At 37.1% G+C, this 26,894-nt stretch overlaps 2 protein-coding genes across 2 annotated transcripts; both read left to right on the top strand.

Annotated features, from left to right (window-relative positions):
• Nucleotides 1-192: 192 nt before the first annotated feature.
• On the top strand, nt 193-15,829 carry LOC146315581 (uncharacterized). The gene is made up of 7 exons (XM_084736007.1): nt 193-821; nt 9,929-10,046; nt 11,172-11,344; nt 12,284-12,483; nt 12,646-12,820; nt 14,211-14,329; nt 15,067-15,829. Exons 1-7 carry the CDS (start codon nt 758-760, stop codon nt 15,424-15,426), a joined length of 1,209 nt encoding a protein of 402 aa, XP_084592133.1. The 5' UTR covers nt 193-757; the 3' UTR covers nt 15,427-15,829.
• Nucleotides 15,830-23,299: 7,470 nt separating this feature from the next.
• il22ra2 (interleukin 22 receptor, alpha 2) lies at nt 23,300-26,376 on the top strand. The gene is made up of 5 exons (XM_084735745.1): nt 23,300-23,450; nt 23,729-23,910; nt 24,370-24,512; nt 25,430-25,587; nt 26,238-26,376. The coding sequence occupies exons 1-4, from the start codon at nt 23,329-23,331 to the stop codon at nt 25,577-25,579; spliced, it is 597 nt and encodes a 198-aa protein (XP_084591871.1). The 5' UTR covers nt 23,300-23,328; the 3' UTR covers nt 25,580-25,587; nt 26,238-26,376.
• The last annotated feature ends 518 nt before the right edge of the window (nt 26,377-26,894 follow it).

The following is a 26,894-nucleotide window of genomic DNA, read 5'->3' as shown; positions in this document are numbered from 1 at the left end:
TGTAGTAGTTTGCATGGTACAATAGAGATAATCTCATATAGGCTATTTATTTGTCAAAAGGTTGTTTAATAGAAATCACAGGGTCATGTAATAGCATTTTGTTAAAATTTATTTTAAAACATATTCCATCCTATAAATGAAAGTTATATTTACCACAGTAACTACATATAATGTATGTATTAACAATGTGTCCGTCAATATTTATCCGTGTCATTTAACACATTAGTTTGTGCTACCATGAGAATGAGTATCTTTCCTAACCGGATAAGGAGGCATTTTTCGAGCAAAGAAAAAGCTTTAGAGGAACTGCAATTCCCCGGTTTCGTCATATCAGCATGAGCCAATTTAGCGGCATTCAAAAACTGTCGGACATATGTGTGTTTGGACTTCAGCGCGAATGAGTGACGCAGACACAGTGAAAAACCGACCTGACGGCGGGGCTTTAATCGCACCCCAGTTGTTGACGGACAAGACGAATTAACGATTGGTGTTCAGGTGAATGCGACCTAGTCTCTCAAATGAAATGACAGCAAATTGACGTGCGATGTATTTGCAAGGGTAAAAAAAAATTCCGACGACCCGGATAGGCAGCAAAGGCAGTCCTTTCGTCCTGCAGCAGACATCAGGCGGAAAGAGGAGCGGCTGGGAAACGTGTTGTTGTTCCGTCAGCGCGGCTTCACTGAACAAACCTTTCATTAATCTCCATCTTTAATAAAACCTTGACGAAAAACAGCTAGCACTCGGTTAAAGGTTAACAATGGATATGGTGAGATTTCCTCTTTTCCTGTTTCTCGTCTGGCTCCCGTCTGCAGCGGCCCAAGGTAAGTTAGCTACGTTACTCCTCATACACTGGATGAATACGTGCTAAAATCACTATATTAACCTGGTTTCACACGTCAGAGCCGCACGACTCACGAAATATCATTCCAGCTTCAGTGTCAGCTTGTATGCGGCATATGAGTGCTGTTTTGTGTGGGAAGGTGAGATGAGGACACGGTCCTAGCCTTAGCGGTACTGGGAAACACGGTGATTCCCAGTGAGCTACTAGCAGCGCTCCGCCAGTCTTCATTATCAACAGGCAGATAAAGGGGTTCCTGTAACACACCGCCTCAACCTGCTGTTTAAACACACTGTTGTAAGCTTAAGATGATATTATAAGTCTCACGACAAGCCTTTCCTAGCTATTATCACGTCAAGACGCAACAACAAGCGAGGCTGGTATTGTGAGGCTCCACCCGGCTAACATACTGTGCTATAGCCTATTACAGCACAGTATGTTTCAGCATGTAAACAACTGGAAAAGGTCTAATTAGGTTACAGAGCAGCCATAAGAAAATCTCACATTTTAGCAAGTCTGTTTAACGGCTGGGTTGTATGCCTCATATAATATTGTAAGCCGATGTAAGATATATATATATATATATATATATATATATATATATATATATATATATATATATGTGTATATATATATATATATATATATATATATTAAATTAAATTAAATTAAATTAAATTAGATTAACATACCATAAACTCTCAAATAGTGATGATCTTATTGATTGGGATGCATTGTCGTATATTAAACTACCCCAAAGAATGTAAATGGAGGCTGGGTGATATGAACAAAATCAAATAGGCCTATCACGACATTTTTGACCAAACTCCTCTGTTGATATTGCAGCTAGACGTGATGCAGTATCTATTTTTTCATACCTTTCTGACATTTCACTGGGGCACACGGTATATAATGGTATTTGTGTGAAAAAACAAATCATTTAAAGCTGTGATAGAGGTTATTGTACTGTATATGACGTCGTCTAACCTACAGTAGTTTGTTTGTAGTTAGCCTTCTGAGACAAGTCTTGCTGGGTTTAATATTTACGGCCCATAGACCAATGGATGGATGGGAAATAAACACCCTTATTCCATTGATTCTTGCTAAAGAACCCAATGACACTTGTTGCTGCAGATCCCAACACATCAGCTGAATGAATGATTGAACGATTTACAGATGTATCATGTGGCTAATACACTGCTTTTATAGTTGGAAGATTAATTGATTCATGTCAAAATTAAGTTAAATATGAAGTTAAATATTTTCATGTTGTCATGTTTAATTATTTAGCAAGGAGACACAGGTTATAGAGCAGAAATAACCAGACAATTATTTCTCTTCTACCTTCAAATAATACTTCTGTTGACTAAGGTCCCTATTGTAGTAAATTAATGTCCTTTTATATCTTTATTTTCCATTAAAAAAAATGTTGCAACTTCTGTGTTTCAGATAACTTCATTCACAATTACTGTATTCAAAATAATACAGCTGGCATTTCTAAATACCCTGATATACCACAATAGCTTGATACCACTCAAGCCTAACTGCAACAGTATTGTAGGAAGACTATTTGTACTTAATATTAATACCATCAAAGTTTTAACTAATAAGAATTGGTAGTCATCGTATGCCATATCTAGATATAATGTTATTTAAAATCTAGGATGATATCTAGACTCATCACAATCAATATAATATTAATATATTGCACAGTCATTGTCTGCATACCTTGTGAACATCCAGTGAACTTCTTAATATGCCACATATTCATAAATGAATTGACAGACATCAAAATTATGTTCAACGTCATTTAATCAGATAGGCTTATGCATGTATAAGCTCACGTATGAGTGATTGCTTGAACAAATCTCCCGATGACGCAAATTTGCCTTCTCTTTTTAGGGTTTGCTATATTTCCTCTTTGTACTTTTTAGTATTACCCAAGAAACTTTGTATGATGCATTTCTTCAAGCAGAGATTTCCAGTTTTCTAACTAAGACAACATGAGGATAAGCCACACATGTTACTTCAAACTGACACATCTGTTTCACATTCACGCATTTGTTCCTTTTTAGAAATGGCTCAAAATCGGAAACACTTCTTTCACCTTTGTCATTTTGCTTCAAGACACACAGACAGTGTTCTTGTGGGTGCTGGAAATCCTTGAAAATACTTGAATTGTAATGTGGTGTTTTCAAGGTTTGAAAAGTGCTTGGATTTTGGATAAAGTGCTTGAAACTGCTTGAAATTGTTATTGCATTGCTCTCAAAATATACCACTCTCTGAAAGAAAACTTAGCTTTTTAAAATAAAGAAATAAAATGAGAGAGAGAGTGAAAAAAATTAAAATGATTTATAAAGCACATATACATGTCTCTCTTGCAGCATCTTACAGCTTGTAGCTGTAAGGTGCTGGAAAAGCTTGAAAATGCACCTTAAAAAAGCTTGAAAAATTCTTGAATTTGACATTGGAGAATGTGTAGGAACTCTGCACAGAAAAGTTCATAAATAGGGGGGGAGGGTGGATGGCAAATGAAAACAAAATGCAGAACTCGGGGCATGGAAGCAACATAGATCAGGGAGGATGTTTACTAGAGATGCACCGATTTCAATTTTTGAAGGGTGTGCCCTGTCGATTCCGTTTTTGTCTGATTCCGATTTTCAGTCTTTCTAAGAACTGTAATTGACAGCATTCACAAACATTTTTGCAACTTTTCTTGTAAAAAATTAAATAGGATGTTCATAATAAGACACTGACTATTAAATATTCATTAAATACTATTTAAATTTTCTCCAAAGTCCTCCAGGTTACAGCCAGGCCTTATTATAGTTTTTTATTAAGATTATGAATCGGATGAAATAGTAGAGTAAAAGAGTGTTACCAATGATTCTAGCTAAGGTTCTGTCCTGTTCAAGTCAAACAGAGTCAGGCTGCTGTTATTGTGCATGTTGTCTCACTGGAAAGCCTCTGCTACACTAAATGGAACGGGACCTTTCAATAGAACCATTGATGACACCTGTCTTTACCCTACTGTCTCATGTCAATATGGCTTCTGTATAAAAGGTGTACACTCTGATCAAACTAGCATTTCACCTTACGTCAGCCCTATGCTCTTATACCTGTTGTTGTGCTTGGATGCCTGAAACAGGGCCATGGGCTGTTGCTGATGGAAAAAAAAACCCTTAATGACCATTTTTGGAACATAACCAGTGTATTACTTTAGCATTAAAGAGACATCAAGTGAATATATATGGATTCTCTGTGGTATTTGTGCTTCACACTTGATACTCAAATGCATCTTCAGTGTTGTGATCAGAGGCAAAGAGCTATTAGTACAAGTGTTAGTGCATCCAGATTGCATTAAGAATACATTTGTATGGCGAGTACGCGGCAGCCTGTATGCGGTCAGCAGAGTGGTGTGAGCACACATTTATCTTCGATGACCTCAAAGAACCTCTTATCATTTTTTTTTCAAGTGTACTACTTAAGTTATTTAATTGACAGAAAAATAGTCAACAACCATTTTGAAAATAGACTAATCATCAAAGTCAAATTTACAGCTAGCCTCTCAAATGTGAGCCATGAAAATAATGTTACAGCCATATTATTGACAAAAAATGGCAACCCTCTTCACGGACATTCCTTTAAATTCCAACACAGTTGCGTGATTTTAACAGTGATATATTTGGATGTGAACCATTGACATATTGTTCTTAATTTAACAATGAACATGTATATTTCTGTGGGTGTATTTGTCTCTCTATTGAGTTGTCCAAATGTCTTATCGTCCCAGTACCGCCCTGATATACAGACATACATACATGACAGTTTACCAGTATCAAACATGTCTGACAAAGTTTTAATGAGCATATCTTCCTTAGGTGAAATAGTTGTCTCCATGGCCAGTGTATGTTTTCCTGTTTAACACAACAGCGGTTAAAGTTTCCAGACACATGAAGTGAAATCTGTGAGGGGAATTGAAATCCTGTTAGAAGTACCCAGAAAGCATTTTTCCTGGCCTGCTTTGACCTGCTCTTCATCCTATCTGATGTTAACACATTCTGGATAAATTCATAAATTCTCACAGTGACATATTTTGGTCATACTTTTAGGATTAGGGGTAAGTGCAGTTTGTAAATCTAACTTAGAAAAATCACTCTGCATTCATGCATAGATGAGCGGTGTACAGTAATTACACAGTTTGTAAGACTGAGAGTTCCTCAACATCCTGTCATTCGTGATGTGACCTGATACAGTGTGTTGTGGCAATGGTGTGATTATTGTATCCTGTGTACAGGGGGTCTTGTGGGCACAGATCTGTGCACCTCTGGTATATGATTAAAAAAAAACTGCATGGGTTTGAACTGTGGCACTGTGGCTTTCACAAGTTCCAGGTGTGTTTATGCAGCTAAGGTCATAAAATGTGAGAATTTTGTGTCTTGACATTTAAATCATGTGTGGTTGAGATAAAAGTATTGAGATAGCTGAATGCATTCCCCTGAAGTCATGTACATAATGGTGATGAGTCACTGTAAACAGTAGCACAGCCAGTGGGGCTTTCCGAGATATATGCACCAACGCTTTGAGTTTGCTTTCCTTTATGCCTTGGAACAATATGTCTCACCTAATAATTCACCACAGTGCTTGTTGTGGAGACTTGCAGCATGAGAAGGAGGACAATGAAAGCAACTAATGACATATTGAGCAGATGTCAGTTTACCAGCATGACAGTTTACAAGAAGTGAAATTGAGGGTGGGTGGGAATCCTAACTTCTAACGCTGCGCAAAAACGAAAACGGTCAAGTAGAACAGAAACTGATAGTTGCTTAATTGACGAATTAGTTGACAGAAAACGAACCAGCATCTATTATGATATTGATCTTTCAAGTTTTTTTCAATAAAAATGCCAAACATGACCAAATTTCTGCTTTTGAGTCGTGAAGAGGTTCTTTTTTTCCTCTGTTTTTTAATATCTTAATTAGATTATCATTGGGATTTGAACTGTTGGTCACACAAAACAAGTAATCTTAAATTTTCAGCTTGGGCTTTAGAAATTGTTGGTGGCCATTTTTAATCATTATAAAAATAATTGTTAGTTGCAACCTTAGTGTTAACTATTGAAAGCCGGCTTTAAATGTCTAATTAGGTCAGTAATCTTGTTGATACTCTGTTTGATCAGAGTTGCTGATTTATTTTAAATTTAATCTGTACTGGACAAATTTTATTTATGCAAAAATCTTGTGCATCTGCTTGTGTTTAGACAATCAACACATCAGTGCTAGCTAGCATGCTAACTGCTTACGTCATAGCAACTAATACACATCTTTGGGAGTTAGGTCACAAGCTGGCCGGCTTTGCCATGGCTGGATGGGAAGGACATGTTTGGTTTTAGACTGGGTCTTGACTGATACCTTACTGGGACACTTAATGGAACAGAGCCAGTGTTGGAGCCCTGGTCCCTGGTACATCTGAACAGCTGCATTCTGTTATTCTGGCTGCTGATGTTAATAATTATACCAGTGCTTTTCATGCTATGAGTCAAAAGGCCTGCAGTGATAAAGGTCTATGGCTGACAAACTTCATATGGCTGAGATGCAGCAGTGACAGGAAAGCTATGTGTGTTGTGTAACTGGCCTTACTGTTAACGCATGATTTTAAGTACTTAATATGTCTTTGATGTTTTGGCATTATCTTGATGTTGTGAACTTCTGCATCGTGCAGTGTGTGTCCGTGTCCTTATCATCCTGTCCATCTCTTCTGTTTTCTTCCATTTCACTTCTTCCGTCAAGCATTTTGCGTCACTGTGGGTGGCTGTGGTTGAGATGAATTCTCATTCTGATGCAGTTATCAGGAGAAGAAATTTAGAGTTGCATCTCCAGTTGGTTGCACAGTTTCTGTATAATTAACTATATGAAAGTACTCAATTATACAAGAATATGAATAGAAAATAGCAAATGTACAATTTACAGTAATATCTAGAAAGACAGGCTTTTATCATTTTAATATCAATATAATATCAAAATGCTGTACTGAGTTAAAAAGTAAAAGTACTGTAATGTGAAGGCATATTGGAAGTGTTAGATATTGTCAGCTTATTGTAATTGCATGCAGCTGCTGCAGAGGATTGACAGCAGACGCTCTACCAACGGAGCTGAACAGCCGCCCCATCACTGTACATTTTAATGCACTGCATGTTGTCTGACTTATTTTCACATCTACTTTCTGTGCAAAATGAATGTTCATATACTGTGCATATATGCAGGTTTATGAACTAATTTTGTAGCAGCACCCGCAAACATTTTCATCCATTTAGTGTGCATTATTATGCACACTAAATGGCATATGTTATACACACAACTCCATTGACCTGGTTTATAAGCCTGATAGCATCTGCTCTCTCTTCCTGCTTCTGTGAGAGGTTTTTGCTTTGTATGCACAAATCTTGCTGCTGTTGCTTCTGTTTTCTGGCTTCATAAGGTGACAATTAAAATCTGCTTCACTGAAATAAACAAGCTTAGTGTTTAGTAGATAATTTCTACTTTTCCTCAGTTTTGGGGGCTGAACTCATTCCCAAAGTTGACTTTAAAATTTTTTTTGAATTAAAATCAGTTCCCCAATTATAAATCTAGGTAATCAATAATGGTTATCGAATGGTTAACCTGATATATGATTACTTTCACACTTTCAACTTTTGCGCAGAAACGTCTGTCACACTGCTCGAAGATAAAAGCGGAAGTTAAAATTGTGAAATGGTGTATATGAGTGTGAGTGTGTGTGTGTGTGTGTGTGTGTGTGTGTGTGTGTGTGTGTGTGTGTGTGTGTGTGTGTGTGTGTGTGTGTGTGTGTGTGTATGTGGGGGCCTACAGCTACCTTGTGGTGACAACCCTCAGCGACCAATTTTGCTGTTGCGGTTATCACTTCTTTACAGTGCGTGTTTCCATTTGTGATTTTTGTTTTACTCACATGTCAGTTTGTTCTTGGGCCTCTCTGTGTTTGAGTGTGTCTATGTTATCACGTGCATGCACGTAAATGAGTGTTCACAGAGGAAACGAAACTGAAATGTACTTTTTTTTCCTGATGATTGTGTTTGATGACAGAGGTGACTCATAAGTATCTGTGAAGGTGTGTTCAGTAACTGAGCCAAAAAGATTTATTAAAACCTTTACTAAAGTGAAACATCAGACCAAAGTCTCACATTTTCTACCTAAATACAACATTCAGCATCAACAGATGTCAAACAACTGTTTTCTATGTAAAGATCTAGTGGAGTTATGGCATCACACTCCCTGTGTGTGTGTGTGTGTGTGTGTGTGCGTTTTATTTGAGCTTCTCTGTTTCTGAAAACATTTTAGGTGAGAAATAGGCGGTACAACAATATAATCTTGAGACATTTTTAATTAACATTGCTTAGTTTGACAGTTTGATCTGAGTTTCAGGAGTTTCTGTTGTTTCAGTTTTCAGTTTCAGCTGTGTATCGAGAGGAATCCATTTGTTAAAGTCATGATTCATCATGAAGATTTATACGCACTGTTTATTCATTGTGCACATCTTACAAATGATTTATGTTTAATAATAAGACAATACTCTCGCAAGTTCTCTCTGGGGTTCCCTTTTAGACATGAGAACCATAATGACAGCCACCTGGTTAGGATCTTTCTTGTCTTACAGCTAAACTGTCGCTAATATTAATCATATTAATTATTTTTATTTATTTCATATTAATAATATTTTTCTGAAGACATTTCAAGCAAGATCATTTTGATCAATATTTGATCAGCACTGCCTAGTTTGACAGTTTTCTTTTTTCCCCTCCTCTCTCTCTTCTTTCTTTAACACCTCAAGAGAACATATCATCAGTGTGATAGTCTGATGATGTCTGAGCCGGTGTAGTGTTTAACCAACTGCTTTGGTTCTGTTTATACCGACAGAAACATTAAAAGAACAAGCCCCACAGTGCCTACATGCAGAAGCATTTCTACGTTCATGTGCAAACATGATAGCAGTATTGCCTCAGTTAACCACAAGAAAACAATGATAAAAAGGCTTTATTATCTATCATAATATGAAATAGTATTGCTTTTTAAATTGTGTTTATCTCTGAAACAAAAAGTGAAAATAAGAGGAAGACTTTTGGAGGGTTTATATTTGATTCTTGGTTAAGAAAAAACAAAAAAAAACAAAAAAAAAAAAACAGACCTCAAAACAAAACAAGCAGAGGAATCACTGGTGTGTGTATGTATGTTTACAGTGTGTGGGCACTATAACTGTGCAGGTAATGAAGCATGTCCTTCCTGTAAAGGATGAAATGTCAGGCTTGCCTAAACATGCACTGGATAAAGAACTGGTAGCCACAGCTCTGATGCCATTAAGTTCATTAAGTCTTCATGTTACGCTGCAGAAATTAAATTAAACTGTAAGTCATTGCAGTGAAGTGAGGATTCATTTCTAAAGACAAAAAAAACAAAAAACTGTTTTTGTGCTCTGCTTTTGCTGCTCTGGATTTGAGGAAGTGCATGCACTGAGAGGACATTTAGGAAATGTCTTTTTTCATTCTCTGTTTTTCTGTTTTGAAGTCAGTGTTAAAGTATGGATGGCTTTTCCATGTCCAATATTGATACTAATTGGTTGGCACCATTAAAAGATTCAAAATTAATTATTATCTGTCTTACTTGTGCCACGTCTTTCTTTATGGCATGTCACTCAAAGTTTAGTGAAGACAATTTTTATGATAGTTTAGGCTGGATCCCCAATCCAACCCAGTGATTTCTGCCAGTATCAGATCATTTCATGCCCAGTTAAAAGAGACTTCACATAAGGTTTTTGGTAGTATATTAAAGAATCCAATACAGAAGTGAAGCTGCCTGCTGACAGAAGTTCACAAGGGGTATATATTGTGTACCAGTGCCCTCTATCAGTAAGTCATTGTACTTAATATGCAGCATCCCTAACTTTGACAGACTTACAAGACGGGCAGTGTGAGGGTTGAGCTGAGAGTCTGTAAACAACCTAAATGATGCTGAAAGCTCTTCTGATGTTCTGAACGACTCAGAATATCTGTTGTTTGACATATCTGTGTTTCTGTTTCCACAGTTGAGCCCCCGACCAACGTGAGTCTTCGCTGTGGCAATCTAATCAACACTCTGGAGTGGAGTTACGGCCAATTCTTGCCTGGACTTACATTTAAAGTCAGAATTAGCTCTATTTCAAGGTTAGATATAAATTGGTTTCTCTTTGTACACATTATGTTTGCCTGTTTAAAGCTATATGTTTGAATTTTATCCGGATAACTAAATAATGCTGGATCAGGCCTTCAGGCTAAATATACAGTTAATAGATCATACACACTGACATTGCTGTAGGAGTGTCACACTTTTCCAAATCCATGATTCAATTTCAATTCAATTTCTCAACATTTTTTTTTTAGCACTAATGACTATTTTATTGTTAGACTATTGAATCCTGATTTGACTATTGAATCTGATCAACAGAAATTCCTATTTAAAAAGAAAATCTATATGGTGTCAAGTGATATAACAGCTCTTAAGCTACGCTGTGTCGTCTTTGAAGTGTTCAGGTTTTTTTTTTTTTTGACAGGTGTCAGACGCAACATGTAGGTGGCGGTGGAGAGAAAAAAAACACATATAAAACATACTTGGAAATCACTGATTCTGATGTTTGTTTGTTTTTAATTGAAATTGAAAACTCATTTCATTCAATGTTCAACTTAATATTGAAATTGTGACACCCCAGGTTTGCTGTGTAAATAATCAATGTCCAACAGCACCCTGCTGGAATAATTCATAGCTAGAGGAGGCGGACCAGTCAGTGTAGTACATTTCCAATAACTCCAGAGCACTGTGAAGTCCAAAAGTCAAAATTTTCTGAATGAAATATCTAATTATTTACAAAAAAAAGTTTTAATCTAATGAAATATTTGTCCAATCTGTATTTGTTGATATTTAGTCTTTCAAAAAGAACATTTTCACTGCAGTAGGTTCTCCCGCTTGCTGCACACACCTGTGTTAGCAGGGCAGTCTAACAATACTAGAAATTATATTTATGTTGATGAATTATATAATATTCAGATGAATCACTTTATTCACTGTTTTTTAGGGTGATGACATCATGAAATATGTTAAAGTTCATTTTCAAAAACCTCAAAAGAAGCCCAGAATGTAAAAAAATAAGTAAATAAATAAATTTGGGACTTCAAGCCCAAACTGAGAACTTAGTATTACATTATCAGGATTGTTTGCTGATAATTGCTTTTTTGCTCATTATTCTGTATTGACAAAGGCTGACAAAGTTTCTCTTGTGTTATTTGTTTCTCCAGTCTTCCTCGCGAGATTTCGGTGAATCCACCAACCCTGCAAGCTGATCTTTCCTTTCTTGATCCAGAAGGGGAATACCTTATTTCTGTGGCTGCTGTGGTTGGAGAGAATGAAACTAAGGCTGACACTAGAATAAAATTCAGCTATTACATGGACTCTCTAGCACCTCAGATATGTAAGTAGTGATCAGTGTTGTTTTCCTTAACGATGACGAAATGATTTCATTAATGCACCTTTTTTTCATGACTAAAACGAGACGGTGACGAGCTAAACATAGCTCTTTGATGACGAAAATATGACAAGACGTATCTGGGTTTTTTTTGTTGACGAGAGGAGACGAGATGAAAATGTTTGTGGGTTGGCTATAGGACTATCAAAATGCATTTCCTCCAACTGTGCGTGCAATCTGTCTGCCAAATGCTGAAGATATCAGCAACGCACCTGCATCCCGTCCTTGTTTGCTCACGCCCACCACCGGGCACAGTGCACACCGGGCCGGTCACACACACAGTTCATGAACCATGGCGGCAACGTCAGCACAAGGGCTATGTGGGCGGAAAAGACGTGATGATTTATGGATATACTTTACACATAATCCAGTAGAAAATAAAACTAGCTCGCGCTATCAAACTGGTAAGAAATCTGGTTATTATACAAAAGTGTTAACTGTTGCTTTATGAATTGCAACACAACCTGTCAACCTCAATTACAATTTCCTATATCTGAATTGGCCTAATTTAATGTTTTAAAGTCTTTTTTTTTTTTTTTACTAAAATTAATGACTGAAACTGGACTAAAACCCTTTTAGTTTTCATCGGCTAAAACTATCGAGGATAGAAATGACTAAAATGTGACCAAAACTAATAAGCATTTCATCCAAAAGACTAAGACTAAAACTAAATCAAAAATGGCTGGCAAAAACAACACTGGTAGTGATGTCAGTATTCATCAAGCTTACAATGACAATATTTAACATTTTAGTTAAACTACATGACATGCACGTCATGTTATGTCTGTGCTTCATATATTTCAGCTGTAAAGATTATCTGTTCACCCTCACAGTACGTCTCAGCCCTCAACGTGATGTTGAGATTCATGTTCATGTTGGTTTCAGGTTTTCTGGACTTCCCAGCAGTTAACGTCACTACCCAACAGGATGGCAAGGTCCAGATCCAGTTCACGCATCCCTGGTTGTTGTACCACCACAAGTTTTCTAGCGGTCCCATGAGAAATGCCAGGCGGAAGAAAAACCATGACACACACATCATGGAACCGCTGCCTAAATTAAAGTATGACGTAGAGATCGTCAACCAGGTCAGACTGCACAGTTTAACATCTTCAATAGTCTGTCGTAACATTCATGAAACAACAACTGCAGATGGAATAAGATGTAGACGTGTCAGTTACCTCATGTAAATATCAGTCGGTTGTCTTACTGTTTATTGAAAAGGAGACCCACTTTTTGTTGTGTTGCAGTCGGACGGACACCAGGGATTCACCTGTGATAAGATGGTGTGTAACGGGACCCTTAGAGTGGAGCCTACGCATGAGAAACCCTGTCTGATGATCACAGGAGAGATGAGGAGAATGTCAATTCGAGCCACACAAGACTACTGCGCCCTGCCATTCATAACGCCACACAAACCAAACGGTTGAGTACTTATTATTCATTTCATATTTTTGGTGTGTTTGTTTTTCCACTTAAGATTGTTATGATACACAACATTCATGCTGCTGTATCAGCTTTAGAGAATTATGGTTTGTCGACAGTTAGTGGAAAATAATGAGCGCTTCTATCATGTGTACGCCTCCGTTTGTACAATGTGTAGAGATGGAGGCGTGGAGATATGAGGTTTTGCTGCATTTTTTGACGATCCAACGGGTTTATGAGATTAGTAGTCACAAGCTTTTTAAAATACTTTTCATTGGTCTCATGTTTGTAAAACCCTCACTGGACGTAAAGCGTGATCAGTTGCGTTGGTTTACGAAAAAACGGATGAAATTTGGAGATACAAGCCCAACATTGACAATATGCAGTGTCACTCGAGTACCCTCATCATGAGGCTCATCTGGAAAGCCACCACCTCTTGGTAATTACAAGTGTTTATTGGAAATGAGAGAATGACCTCTAGTGGACAGAACATCTAACAACCACATGTTGATAGTGGCCTCAGCAATACATAAGCCTGTGTATGCAGTGCTTATGCACATAGTCAGTATTAATGATATGATAAATTTTGCCATAGATTTTATCTTTTGCCCATACATCAAAAGGAGGAAGTGCACAAGAGTCCAATATGTCTTACACTGAAACTGGTTTAATAATACTTGGCCAAGGAGAATGAAGAAATAAATCAGTACACGCTTGGTCCTCATGTTCCCTTCAATTTTGGAGTTTCAGTTCTCCAGCATAGTCTTTAAAGATTCACAGATGAGGTGAGTCATGGGTCATTGATGAACCTACGCCCAAATAAGGCCAGACCGAACACATTACAGCATCTAGAAGCAGCCTGTTGGTCTGCAAATCCAAACACAGGAATTATGAATACACAAGGTCTGAGACCACAGCTCAGCTCAGGATCGGTGTTATCCAAACCAGATTACTGTTACGTCTTCTCCGTTCAGAGGGACAAGACAAACACGTCTCCGACCTTAGCCGCCACAGCAACACTATCAGGTTATTTCCTTGTTTATCTGAAAGGAGAAAACAGCTGCGTCTATTGTTTAGAAGAGAGACTATATGTCTGTTAAGAATTAGAGCGGGCTTCTGAGTGACTCCAAGCCTTTGTATGATCCCTAAAATTGGTAAATTCCCTCACAAATTTGAGAACTAAAATTTGAATATCATTTGAATCCTAAAAATAATAAGTAACGAAATTCAAATGGGATTATAGAGGGCCTTGTTCATGTGTTTGTTTGGGTGTAGTGATTCAGTAAATCATTGTGAATCAGAGCTCTGGTATCCTTGGTTAGACTGTGTGTGTGCTGATGGCTCTTGGTCTGTCTGTCAGTGTATTTACTTGTCCATCTGTCTTGTCTAGATAACACCTATATCTACATCACCGTGGTCGTCTTCTTGGCCTTGTTTGTGTTTGCTCTTATCCTCTACATGGTGTACAAGAAAAAGACCAAACCCCAAAGTGCTATACCAACCTCTATGGTACGTATGTTCAACTCTGGTTTTATTTGATGTTTGTTTCTTTTGTTTTGAATATAATGATACTTGAAAACATCCTTGAATTTTAATGTAGTGTTTTCAAGGTTTGAAAATTACTTGGATTTTGGATAAGGCGCTTGAAACTACTTGGAATTACAGTACATAATACTGTACTTTCCTACTATATCGCTACCTAACTAAATAGTTTGCTTTTTAGATAAAGAAATAAATAAGTTGGATATTGGCTTAGCCAGGTTGTATAGGTTTCCAAGTCAACTTACAGACAAAGGACACATTTTGAAACATGAAACTTTGTTGTGTTTTCTTCTAATTTGTTACCCTTCTGTATAATTCTATTACAAAACATAATTTTGGTTCATTGCAGCACAGTAGCATGTGATTTAATGTGTTGAAGAAGTGAAATAATCATTCGAAGTATATGCATGCAAATATGTCATTTACCGCAGCTGTAAAATGCTCCTTGAATATGCTTGAAAAGTGTTTGAATTTTTATTTCTGGCACTCTGAGCGCCAGAAGTGCCATTTAGTCCCATTATATTGGAGATAAGGCAGATGTCTCAACGGCTGACATCTCAACAACTCAGCGACTCACACCAAAACAATCTCGCTGGATGAATAGCACTACAGGCCAGAGGAAAAATATGTATATTTATTTTTGGCGTGAACTGTCCCTTTTAAATTTCAGCACTAGCCTAACAGCTCCTCTTTGTGTCTTTCAGACATTCAAAGATCGACTGAGGCAGATGACCTTTGGAACGGATCAAGAGGTGGTCTCTGTGCCGGCGATGGAGCCTACCTCACCCACACCTCTGCTAACAACCACAGAGGAGATGGAGCAATCAGCACCTGCCGAAAATTCCTCTAGCAAGTTTGACTTCCTGCCCATCGGAGTGCCGGCCAAGGATGAAGGCGTGTCCGAAGACGTGGAGGGAGAGAATGATGAAGGACAACAAGGGTACATGCCAGGCAACAACTTGGAAGAGGAAGATGAGCTGCCACCACCCTCCTCCGGTTATGAGAAACGTGATTTGGTTGTGGAGTTAGCTCCAGATGATCAGGCTAAGGGCTACCGGGGCTGAAGGCTGGACCATTTAGTGTTGTGGGACACTGAATGGTTGACATTATGTCAAACACCTGCAAGCCTGCATCCACTAAAACAGAAGACTAGGATGATATTAATCAGAATGGCAACCTGTAGGGGAGTTGTAGTTACAAATTTCAGGTTTGTGATTTTCCTTATGCCAAGTAAAAGCAGGATCAGGAGCTTGCCACTTGTTAGTCTACCTTGATATCAGTTACATTTTTCTTTGTTTTTTACATTAATATGTTTAGGGAACACAACTAGCAATTCTTTTACTGTCGAAGAACAGCTGCAACTAGAGTCAGACTGTTGTTGTGAGATAAAATCGATCAAAGCGATGGCCAAATCAGATCACTCACCAGAATGTTAGCAGTGTAGATATGTTGTCAATCTAACGTGTGTGTTTCGTCCTCTGCAGCCTGTGATCGATTCTGCTTCAGTCACAAACTTTGGATGAATAACAGCAGGTCTGGGCAATAAGACATGACATATTGTCTCAGATTTTGAGTTGTGTTATATGGTGATATGGCCTAAGTGTTGTCTTTTCCTACTCTGACTAAATAGATGCTGCATCACAGTGAAGTGATGTAATTTTTTTTAAACTTACAGACTGTTCTAGATGTTCTATTATTTTCCTTTAGCAATTTAATCAGTACATCCACATTTCTGATCATTATCAAAAATCTCATTGTGTTGATATTTTGTGAAAACGCCAATAGTTGTTATTACTATAATGTTGCAATATCGCGTCATCATATGTATGTGCTATCTATGAATTTACGTGATGTTATTTTAGAGAGATATATATCCTATATATCAGTATAGCCAAAAAATACCACGATATTAGTAATAAGTCATATTGCCCAGTCCTGCCTTCCTGGGTCATTATGTACATGTGTGCAGTGGTGGGCAAGTTGCTCTGGAAGTTACTTTTTATGCCTCCATATCAGTAACAGCCATGGCCAGAAGTATTATGTTTTCAGTTTGTCCATCCCTCTGTTTGCCCCATTCTCATGAACGTGGGTTTATGATCTAAAGAAGAAAGAAATGTTTTTTTTACTTGGTCCACGTAGGTCATACCCCCGTGAGCTCAATGAACTCACTGAGATCCATTGAGGAATAAACTTTATAGTACTTTTCATCTAGAAAAAAACACAGCTTTCCCATTTGTTCAAAGATCAGTGTTGACTTGACGAAAATGGTTGTGACATTGATGGAATGCAACGACAAGCCAAAATGGTTCAGTGCTGCGTCTGCATATATACGTCTATGATTTTGGTGCTTAAAAGTCAGATTTCAAGGTCGCCGTGACCTCACATTCATCACCATTTTCATGAACGCGGTACCTCAAGAATGCCTGGAGGGAATTTCATGACATGACATCTGGAACAAACATGCACTTGCATTAAAGTCCTGATTAGATTTGGGGACTCAAATGTCATTGTGACTTCACTTAACACATTTTTGGCCATAACTCAATAATTCATACACCAATTTTTGACAAACTTTCACGTAAATGTCAAAGAGGATAAAATGATGAAGTGACATTTTATATCCAGAAGTTCAAAGGTCAACTTCACCCTCTCAGCTCTCTATCAGCCCACCGTACTCCTCTGGGTTTTTTTTTTTGGGTTTTTTTAAAGTGAAGTCAGCATGTTTCTCTGTGGACATTATTCACTGGAGTCACATGTCAATATAGTGATAAAAATATACTTTTATACCTTTTATTAAATACATACATTGTATGAGTCTTGACAGACGTGGATGTAAAGTGGAACTGTACTGGTTGGTGGAGACGTACAACTGCGAGCCTAGAATTACATTATTACTCCTTTAGTTCACCTATTACTTGATAGCAAAAGTAATTAGTTGTGTTACTCGTTATATTACAATATTACTTTTGTACCTTGTTGTCAGACTTGTTGCTGATCCAGTGAACTGTTACACACACAAAGCTTTTGTTGTTTGCCGTCCAGAAGTCTGCTGTGGTGGAAACAAAGTCTACCTCTTAGGACAAAAAATGGATCACAATGAAGCGTTACTTGGATTCTAATCCCGTATACTACTCGTTACTGGGTAAAGTCCTAATATTATGGTATAGTAACGACTTACTGAGGTGTTACCACCCAACACTGCATGTGTGTACATGAGACATCAGTGAGTTTGGACATGCTGAGCTGCAGGATGGCGTGTTGAGGTCATTAATAAAGCATTTCTGACATTTTTCTTAAGTTAGCTGTTGCTTAAAAAAATATATAAAATATATATATAAATATATATATAAAAAAATATAACCGATCCCGATTCTATGTACAAACGCAACTCTGGTGAATCCTACACGGTGACTCAAAATAATATTCAGACACTTCTTTATAAATATCTATCATACTTCATCCATCTGCACCTGTTAATACTATATACTCGTCAGTCACTTTGCTCGATGGTCATCTGTGTATGCCTTATGAATGCTGCTTATTTGCACTTCCGTGTGCTTGAAATTAAAGTGTAATTAAAGCCTAACTTCTGTAATGTGAAATGTTTCTGAGTGAAATAGAATATTTGGGGTCGTTTTAGTTACAAAACGTATGTGATCAGTTTTTAGGATGTGTGAATTAACTACTGCGTCAAATTACATTTGTTTAATGTGAACAAGATGAGTTGTCAAAAAAAAAAAATCAAAAATTATTATTGACATTTATTTGGCACATAAGATATAATTAGAAAGTAAACAGGGGGACACAGGATTATAACCTGTAACAGTGTTTTTAGTTACATTTGATCTTTTAAATACATGTATTGCAGTTTGAGACCTGCAGTTAATTTCTCATCAAATGAGTGGCTCTTGCACCAAAGGATAATCTGTTGAATCTGACGTTGTGCCTTATACGCTGGTCAGTTTTTGAGTTGCATACATGTTGTTTACTTTTATTTTGATGGTAGAGCTGTTTTGTATTCATATATTAAGCTCTGTGAGCATGTAATCCAGTTGTTGTTTTGTTTTGTTTTTTAAATTATGCTGACAATGAAGCAGGGAAATGTGAATTGTATATGAAAAATGTTTGTTCACCAATTTCAAATTGGCAAAAAAAACCATCTAATGGCCTGTTCTGTTCAGTGTGTGATAAAATATGTTGTTTAGTTAATGTTTGGATTTGGAAAAGAGGCCAAGCCATTAAACTCAAACGCTTCAATCTCTAATTCGGTTACAACTTGTCTTGTTGCTGTATCCATCTTGTCATCTCTGTGCCTTTGTCCACATAATGTGTCCTGTTCTGTTAAACATTTTTGTTCTGTCTGACCATTTCAATAAAGATTAAAATGTATATTTCTCTGTTTGTATCCTGTTTTAATGAAGGATGTGGATAAAAACAAGAAGTTGTGATAGATGTGAACTGAAGTTGGTGACTCAAAGATGAGTTTTCCAAATCTTATGTTGTGTTCATTAAATTACTGTATGTGAAATTCTGCTCATGAAAGGAAGGGAAGTTGCTACTTCGGCGTAATTAAGCAAATAACAGTGAGTTGTGAGTGAAGTGACCCATTTTTCGTTTCACCTCGTCAGGTTCTGTCATGTAGTTAGGGAAGAAGCGCATATGTCATGATGCTTCGTGACATTTGAGCAGTCCACTTTGTTCCGTCCTCTGGAACCAGCAGGAAGACCTCTTTTGTGTGTTTGTTTGCATAGATGTCTGTGACTTACGCTTCCTTCCTCTTTGCTGTGTGTGTGGGAGTATGTGGGCTATACCTTTGTGTTTCCAGTAACAGGCTTCATTAGTCTCTGTGCATCCTCAACTGGTTCTCGGTACTTCGGGGTTTCTGGTAATCTGCAGCAGTGGTTCCCGACCTCTTTTCTCTGATAACTGTTAGATGAAATCAAGTACCTCTTCATCTGCACCACCAGTCACAATGTGCTCATATGAACTGAATTTAAGCTGTTTATTTAAAGTTATTAATATGTTTGTTGTTAAAATGCATTGTATAATGCAGTTGAGCCACATGGAGTCACATGCTTTAACTATCGTTAAATCATTTATCCATTACTTTAGCTGGTGATTTCAGTCACTAATCATACTTTTAGCTAACGATTTAAGCATCTATCCACTACTTTTAGTTAACAGTTGCAAGTATTTATTTATTCTTTACTTTAGCTAACAATTTCAACCATTTATCCATTGTTTAAGCCAAAAATTCAAATCCTTTTCCTAAATTTAGCAAACTATTCAACCATTTATCCTTTTCTTTGACCTTTCTTTGACATTTTATCACTACTTTTAATTAACCTTTTTTTAACCTTTAACACAAATGATTTAACCATAAATCATCAATTATACTTTTAGTGAAGTTTCAACCATTTAATTATTCTTTAGCCAATATTTTAGCCATTTAACCACTACTTTTAGCTAAGAATTTTATTCATTTTTCCATTGCTCCAAGCTAGCAATGTCAACAACAAGTGACTTTTTGTTATATTTTTAAATATCCATATCCATTTCTTCATTTCTTAACCATTTATTCACTTTTTGATTTTGGTTTTGAAACATTCACCGTTTACTTTTGGCAAGCTATTTTATATGTTTGAAAAATTACATTTAGCTTATTGGTTAGACTTCCTCATTCACTAGGTAGTTTTCGTACACTACACTACACTACTCTTTTTTAAATGTTAGGTTTTAGCATTTTTGTCTTTACTCTGACAGTCAGTGTGAGAGCTCAGTCAGGATTTAGGCTCATATTCTGCAGGACATGACAATAGCAATATAATCTCAGCAGCTTCTGTAAATGTTATTTATAAACTCATTGACAATATAATTAATAATTAACATGAAGTGGAAACATGAAGTCAGTAAAAGGTAGATAAGATGTCGCCCCTCCTCTTTTCTTTCTCTGTCTCTCACTCACACATTAACAGTATTTTTTTTTTTTTTGCACTGTCACTGAGTTTGATTATGTAACACCTTTCCAGTAAACTGTTGATGTTTCCAGTAAAATGTTTGGACATCAGACAGGTATCACTTGTTCCAGTAACAAACACGGTGTAGTAATTCCTCTGACCATCAGAGAACAAACAAAGGGCTGTTAAGAGAAACATTTATGAATGTATGAATGAAGTAGAAGACATTTTGTCAGTTAGGAAAGCGCAGGAGTAAGTAATAAAACTAAAGATGGTTAAATTGCATTTAGCCACTTAAGCTCCAGGGACCCTGCATTGTACATGCTGAGCCATTATTAATGTTATTAGTACCTGTGCTTTTCCTACTGTGACAAGCCAAAATGTCTGTTGTGAAAAAGAAAAACATTCATGCCTACTTTTATTTATTTTATTTCATATGTGACATTTTCCCACCTGAGATGAGAAAAACAAGTGATGCTAATAAAGTAAAAAACAAACTATGAAGAACCTTCTTGGCTCTGATGGTCAGTGTTAACAGGAAAACCTTGTGTCTCAAAATGAGGTAATTTGGACAAAGTTTAACACAAACAGATGAGGGGGAATGTGATCAAATAATATGAAATTACAACACAGCTTGTTATGTCAGTAGTTTTCCATTTAAATGGTTAGTATAAATTGATTTATTTTACGTGTTGTTCAGCTTTCAAAGGAGGATGTGACAGATCGCATTTAAGAACCAACATGCAGAGCAATGAATAAACACATTTTTTACATTTTTATTTGCCAGTTTTCATTGTTCTCTCTTTTTTTAGTGTATGCTATTGTGTGACATGCATAGTTTGTTTTAACTGTTACACCTGCCAGTATTCACAAAGACACACATAAACAAGGAGTCAGTCAACTCCAAGATGTCTAGGTCAGATAAACAGGAGACTGAGAGTAGAAAAAGGTGTTACAGTACAGTCAGTGAATGCATCACAACAGTATTTGATGGCACAGATAAGGTTGGAACATTAGTAAAGTGATCCGTTATTCTTTTGTAACGACACCTGTCACGTGTAAATTGCACAAAAATGTACTTCTGTCAAAAATATGTACGAGAGAGAAAGAATATAATGTCACAGTGTTGTTATGTCATCCATACCTTACATGGACATATTTGCACCTCGTGGAATGGACTTTAGAGGAAGTTGATGGCACGTTAAAGAGGCGGTGCTCTCTGCAGCATCAGTCCAGTGTTTGTCGGCCTGTTTGTTGTCCACCAACATCATCAACACCATGACCCGTCTGCTGCTTGGAGCCGTGCTGCTGGGAAACCTGGGTGTCACAGTGCAAGGTAACCTCTGAAAAAATGTATGTTTTATGTCATATGGATCAGTGTTGTTATTGTTTCACTGGTTTGATGCCACTGATTTACTTCTGTCCACCTTAAAATCTCCAGATTGTCTCTCAGATCACTGTTATTGTTCTGGAAATCATTGTTGAGTTTAAAACACTCAGCTGACATTTATGGACATACCTTCAGATTTATTGGTCTGTTATAAAAACTACAGATAAGAGAAGTTATAAATACTTGTTTCTGCACGCTTGTGATCAGCTGCTTTATCTGAACATTATTATTATTATTTACTGAAGCATCATGGCGTGTTGTGTTACACTACAGTCAAGGATAAAATATAATAAAAAAAACAACAGAACAACATGAAAAGCATCAGAATAGGACTTAAAGAAGCAGTAAGTGTGTAAGTAAATCACAAATAGTGTTAGAAATTATTAGAAAATTAGAAAGTTTTAGCCCCTAAATCATTCTAAGACTGTAAAACAAAATGTCAGTAATGATCAATTGCCAACAAAAGAGGGAATAGCTTTTGCTTTGTTAAAGGTAAGAACAAAGTAGAAATTTTAGTTATTTTAGGTCTGGCCCAAGAAAAAAAAAAAAAGACAAGTGTTTTTAGGACTAATGGTACACACTGATGAAGCTGCTGTGTCTGAAAACTTTTCTAAGCACCGAAAAAGCTCCATAAAGCTGAATAATTGATAAACTTTTGATCCAGACGCAAAATAGAATACACCAAAGAAAATGTTGCTGTATTTATTGTGGACTAAATCATTTCACAACCAAGACCACAGTTCAAAAAACAGACATTTTTCTCCACAAGTTGTCTTATATCCTTCAATAGTCACTCAGAGGCTCACATCTGTCCAACCAGACGTTTAATTATTCATATAATATCAGATCCCACATGGAATCTGTTGCTATTTGGATGCAACAGAATCCATATGAGTTGTTATTGACCATCACTATAGTTATATATATATATGTGGTACAGGCACAGTATGCTGTTGTTGCTGCTGTATGTAGGTGTATTTATGCGATGTGACTATATATATGTATGTGTGTGTGTGTGTGTGTAAAATATGGTTATAGATTAACTTGTAATCACTTCATAAATCTTTAATAACACATTAGGTACAAGGTGGCAGCAGTAGCCTGTTCCTTTACGTGTACAGTTAAGACTCAGATGCTCGCTGAGTTTACTTTGTGTTCTCCATCAGCAGCTTGTACACCTGTCAGTTACAAGAATTTAACTACTGTCAGCAATCTTCAAACTTTCATTTGGCATCAAATTAAAATATCAAACTACCAGATTCATACACTCAGGCTTTGTCAGTATTTTATTTATCTTGACTTAAACACTGTTGAACACCTTATGATATAAATGTTAGTAACTCATTAACAGATTAATTAGTAGCAAGCAGCAGCTGGATCTTGTTAAATAGTGATCCCACATAAATGTATGAAAACTGTGTTTTAACTTGTTTATTAATGATTTATAAACAGTTTAAAACCTAATTAATTATAACCATTTATGAATCATTTATTATTATAGTTTTATTGTAAAGTAAAGCAATGATTTTACTAATCAATCACTTCTTTTTATGTATTTAATTGATGCTGTTATCTGCTCATAAATCACCACGTTATCAATAACTTCTTCAGTTCCAGTGATGCTCGCTCCTCCCAGTCAGGTCAGGTTCGACTCTGTGGACTACAAAAACATCCTGCGCTGGACTTCACCCACCAACAGCACCTCCTCCACCTCCCTGCAGTACTACGTCCAGTGGAAGATGTGAGGAGTTACACACACGCACACACACACACACACACACACACACACTATAGGCATTCGAGTACAGTAAATCAAATTAACTTGAGGAATAATCTCACCACAGTGATAAATCAAATCTTTTTAAATAAAGTTTTGAACGTTTAAGACCAAACTACTTGTTAAGCAGCGGTGTAAAGTAATGTCCTAATCCTTTAGGACTGTGTTTAAGTGCATTTCTGAGGTATTTGTACATTACTTATGCTATTTTTTTCATTTTTGTGTTTGTGTCCACACTTCAGTTATGGAGAGCCTCAGTGGTTGGACGTGGACGGCTGTCAGGGGATCCAGAAGCCTCAGTGTGACCTCAGCAGTGAGACCTCTGACACCAGAGAGTGGTACTATGCCAGAGTGCACGCTGCTTCTCCGCCATCCAGCAAATCAGCCTGGACCCTCTCCCCGAGATTCAGCCCTCGCTGGGACAGTGAGTGCTTATACTCCTCACCATCCTAACACATCCCGTTTTCACTGTTCACTCAAAACAGACACTAATAAAACTAGTTTTCTTTATTTAGATTTACTAGAAAAATATTAAGTATTTGACTCAAGAATAAGAAGATTCAATGCAACAATATTAAGTTGCATTTCCCAGAGAAACGCAAGTAATGCTGCTTATTTTAAAAAAAAGAATCAATCACTACTACTTTATTATGAAACAACACAGTAGTAGTAATTGCTTTTTGTGTAGTAGTTGAACTTCTATACATAGTGTAAAGGTCAACTTCCTTCTTTATGTTGAAAACAACTACAAAATGAGCTCCTCAGCTTCCTGTCTTTTCTGCAGTCCTTTTTCACTCTTTTGTGACTTTGATTTTGTGCTTCGTCATTGTTCCAAAAAAGAAAGAATGAAACGAAAAACTAAACAAGATCCTCATATCTGCAGCCAAAATCAGCCCTCCTGTAGTAAAGCTGAACGTCACAGAGCAAGGGATTGTGGTCCGTGTGAAGTCCCCCAAACCGCACGTCCGGAAGATGCACAGCAGTCTGGAGTACAAGATCTACCTCATACACACCAATGGAGAGGAGGTACACACACACACACGCATGCACGCACACACACACACACAAAATCCATCATATGTCTTACATTTCTTATTTGTACACTTTATAATAACCATCACTAATAAAGAACTTTATTTAATAGTTTATAACAGACAATAAAATGCTAATTAATAGTTTACTAATTATTGGTGAGACTGTCATTTATGTTATTATATCATTAGTTTGTGTGATATAAAATAATTTGTTAACACTTTGTTATTTGTGATTTAGTTTGTAAACTGAACATTATTTGGCTGCTACTATAAAGTTACAGCTGATGATTATAAAACATATTTACATTACTTTCCAAATGTGAACTTAAATAAGCAACATACTTATTTCAACCCAAAGAATATTTTTTTCCTAACCTTAACCAAGTAGTTTTTGTGCCTGTGTTTGGATATATTGCATATTTATTATTGTTGATGTTACAGCAGAGCCCAGCACATGCAAAAGTAATGCTGGAGGCACATCTGCAATGTAGAACGTGTCGTCTATAAACATTATTTGGATGAGTTTTACAAAGTTGCAACTGATGTTTCTAAATGTTTGTTAACAGTGAAAAAACTATTAGACTGGATTTTCACTTCAGCACTTCCATGTTTGTGTTAGAAACAAAATAGATTTAAATGCCACTGCTGCTGGTATGCAATAGAAGCGGAAGAAGAAGAAGAGGGTGAGGAGGTGTAAGAGGAAGGGCAGAAAGAGAACAACAAAAACAAGAACAGAAACAACAACAGAAAGAGAAGAACAACATGAAGAAACAGCATTTTTAGCATATACTTCCTCCATTTCTCCTTTAAGGCTGACTTTGCAGACAGACTGCACGATTAAGGTTTTTTTTTTTTCTGTCCTGGGGTTAAACTGATGATCTGTCTCCTGTGTGATTCTGTCTTCTCCAGGAGGTGTTTGAGCTGGACTGCTGTCTCAACAAGCTGACTCTCAGAGAGCTGAACCACAACACGAAATACTGCCTCCAAGCCCAGACCATGATCCCCCACCAGGCCAAGAGTAGCACCCGTGGCTCGATGAAGTGTGCCACTACACTCTGATCACACAGGTGTGACCCTACACACTCACATCCACACTTTGTAGTGCTGATTTCTTCTGTGGCTGTGAAACATCAGCACAGAAACACATCTTTCTCATTATTTCTTTTGTTTTTCCAGTTTGTCAGAGTTTAAGTTAGACGGTCACAGATTTTTTTTTTTTTATTATTCTGACTTTGCTCTTGGGGGTCAAGTAGATTTTTCACATGAGGCCCGTGTTGTCTTCCATGCCGATGTGTTCCATACTGGAAAAAGGCCACTTCATCCGTGAGAATATGTTACAAGCGTCTGTTTTGTGTGTGTCTGTGCTGCACACAGACCAGCTGGACAGTATCGTCAGCGAGTGAAAGGAAACCTCTGTTGTAACAAAAGATTACCAAATGAGAAGTCAAGTATCAGCTGTCGCAAAACAACCGCCTGAGGCAGCGAGACAGAAAGAGGGAGGGAAAATGAAACTCCTGGAGGAGAAATCTTAGCAGGAGCGTTTCTCCACAATGACTATAATTACCTCTGCTCACCCCACCCTGTTCACTATTTTTAGATCTGCGACAAATGTGTGGAACGGTGATAATGTCATTCTGGACAGTTGTTCCTTTGTGCACTTCATTAATTTTCTCCCTCCCTCTTCTCCATTGCCTTTTTTCTCCTCTATTCTCTGCAGACAAACTCCATCAACAAATGACTGGACTTGTTTTCCATCAGTTCAGCTCAAATGATTCATCGCTACCTCGACGGCTGCAGCCAGAAATATCCGTGCCAATAAAAGTGATGCACTTTATTAGTAAAAGCTTAAGAATCTGGCATGTGGTGTGAACTGTCTCTGTAAATTTTTGACTTGAAGGATTTTAGCCTGCAGACCACTGCAGCTGCATGCATGTAGCTACAATCTCAACTCAAGGTCCAATTAGCAGGTTTTTGAGGGTCACTAAGAAAAGTCTATCTGCTGATGAAGACAGTGAGATGTGGCACAAACCTCTGGAAAAGCCTAGTGAGTGGACCTTCAGTTCAGATTATTTTTGTGAGCTTTTTTTATGTTGGTTTGTTCTGTCATTTCTAAACTTTAATTTTAGGGACACAGCAAACACAGTGAACTCAATTTATTCTTCCAACCAACTTCAATATCCAGGAATTTACATGTGACATCAGTGAATCACAGATACTAAAAACACTAATATCTTGTTCAGCTTTCTACTTAACCACTTAAATTATTTTTTTTAATCTTATTTTATTTTATCTCAACATCTTTGTCTGTTTACTGTGAGCAGAGAAAAGCACCAGAGGTTCATTTGTGCAGAAATACATGAATGACATGTTCCAG

This window comes from Lutjanus erythropterus, chromosome 14, assembly GCF_056507025.1.
Source record: "Lutjanus erythropterus isolate fLutEry1 chromosome 14, fLutEry1.hap2, whole genome shotgun sequence".
Taxonomy (NCBI): Eukaryota; Metazoa; Chordata; class Actinopteri; order Lutjaniformes; family Lutjanidae; genus Lutjanus; species Lutjanus erythropterus.
This window is presented reverse-complemented; position numbering and strand designations above follow the sequence as displayed.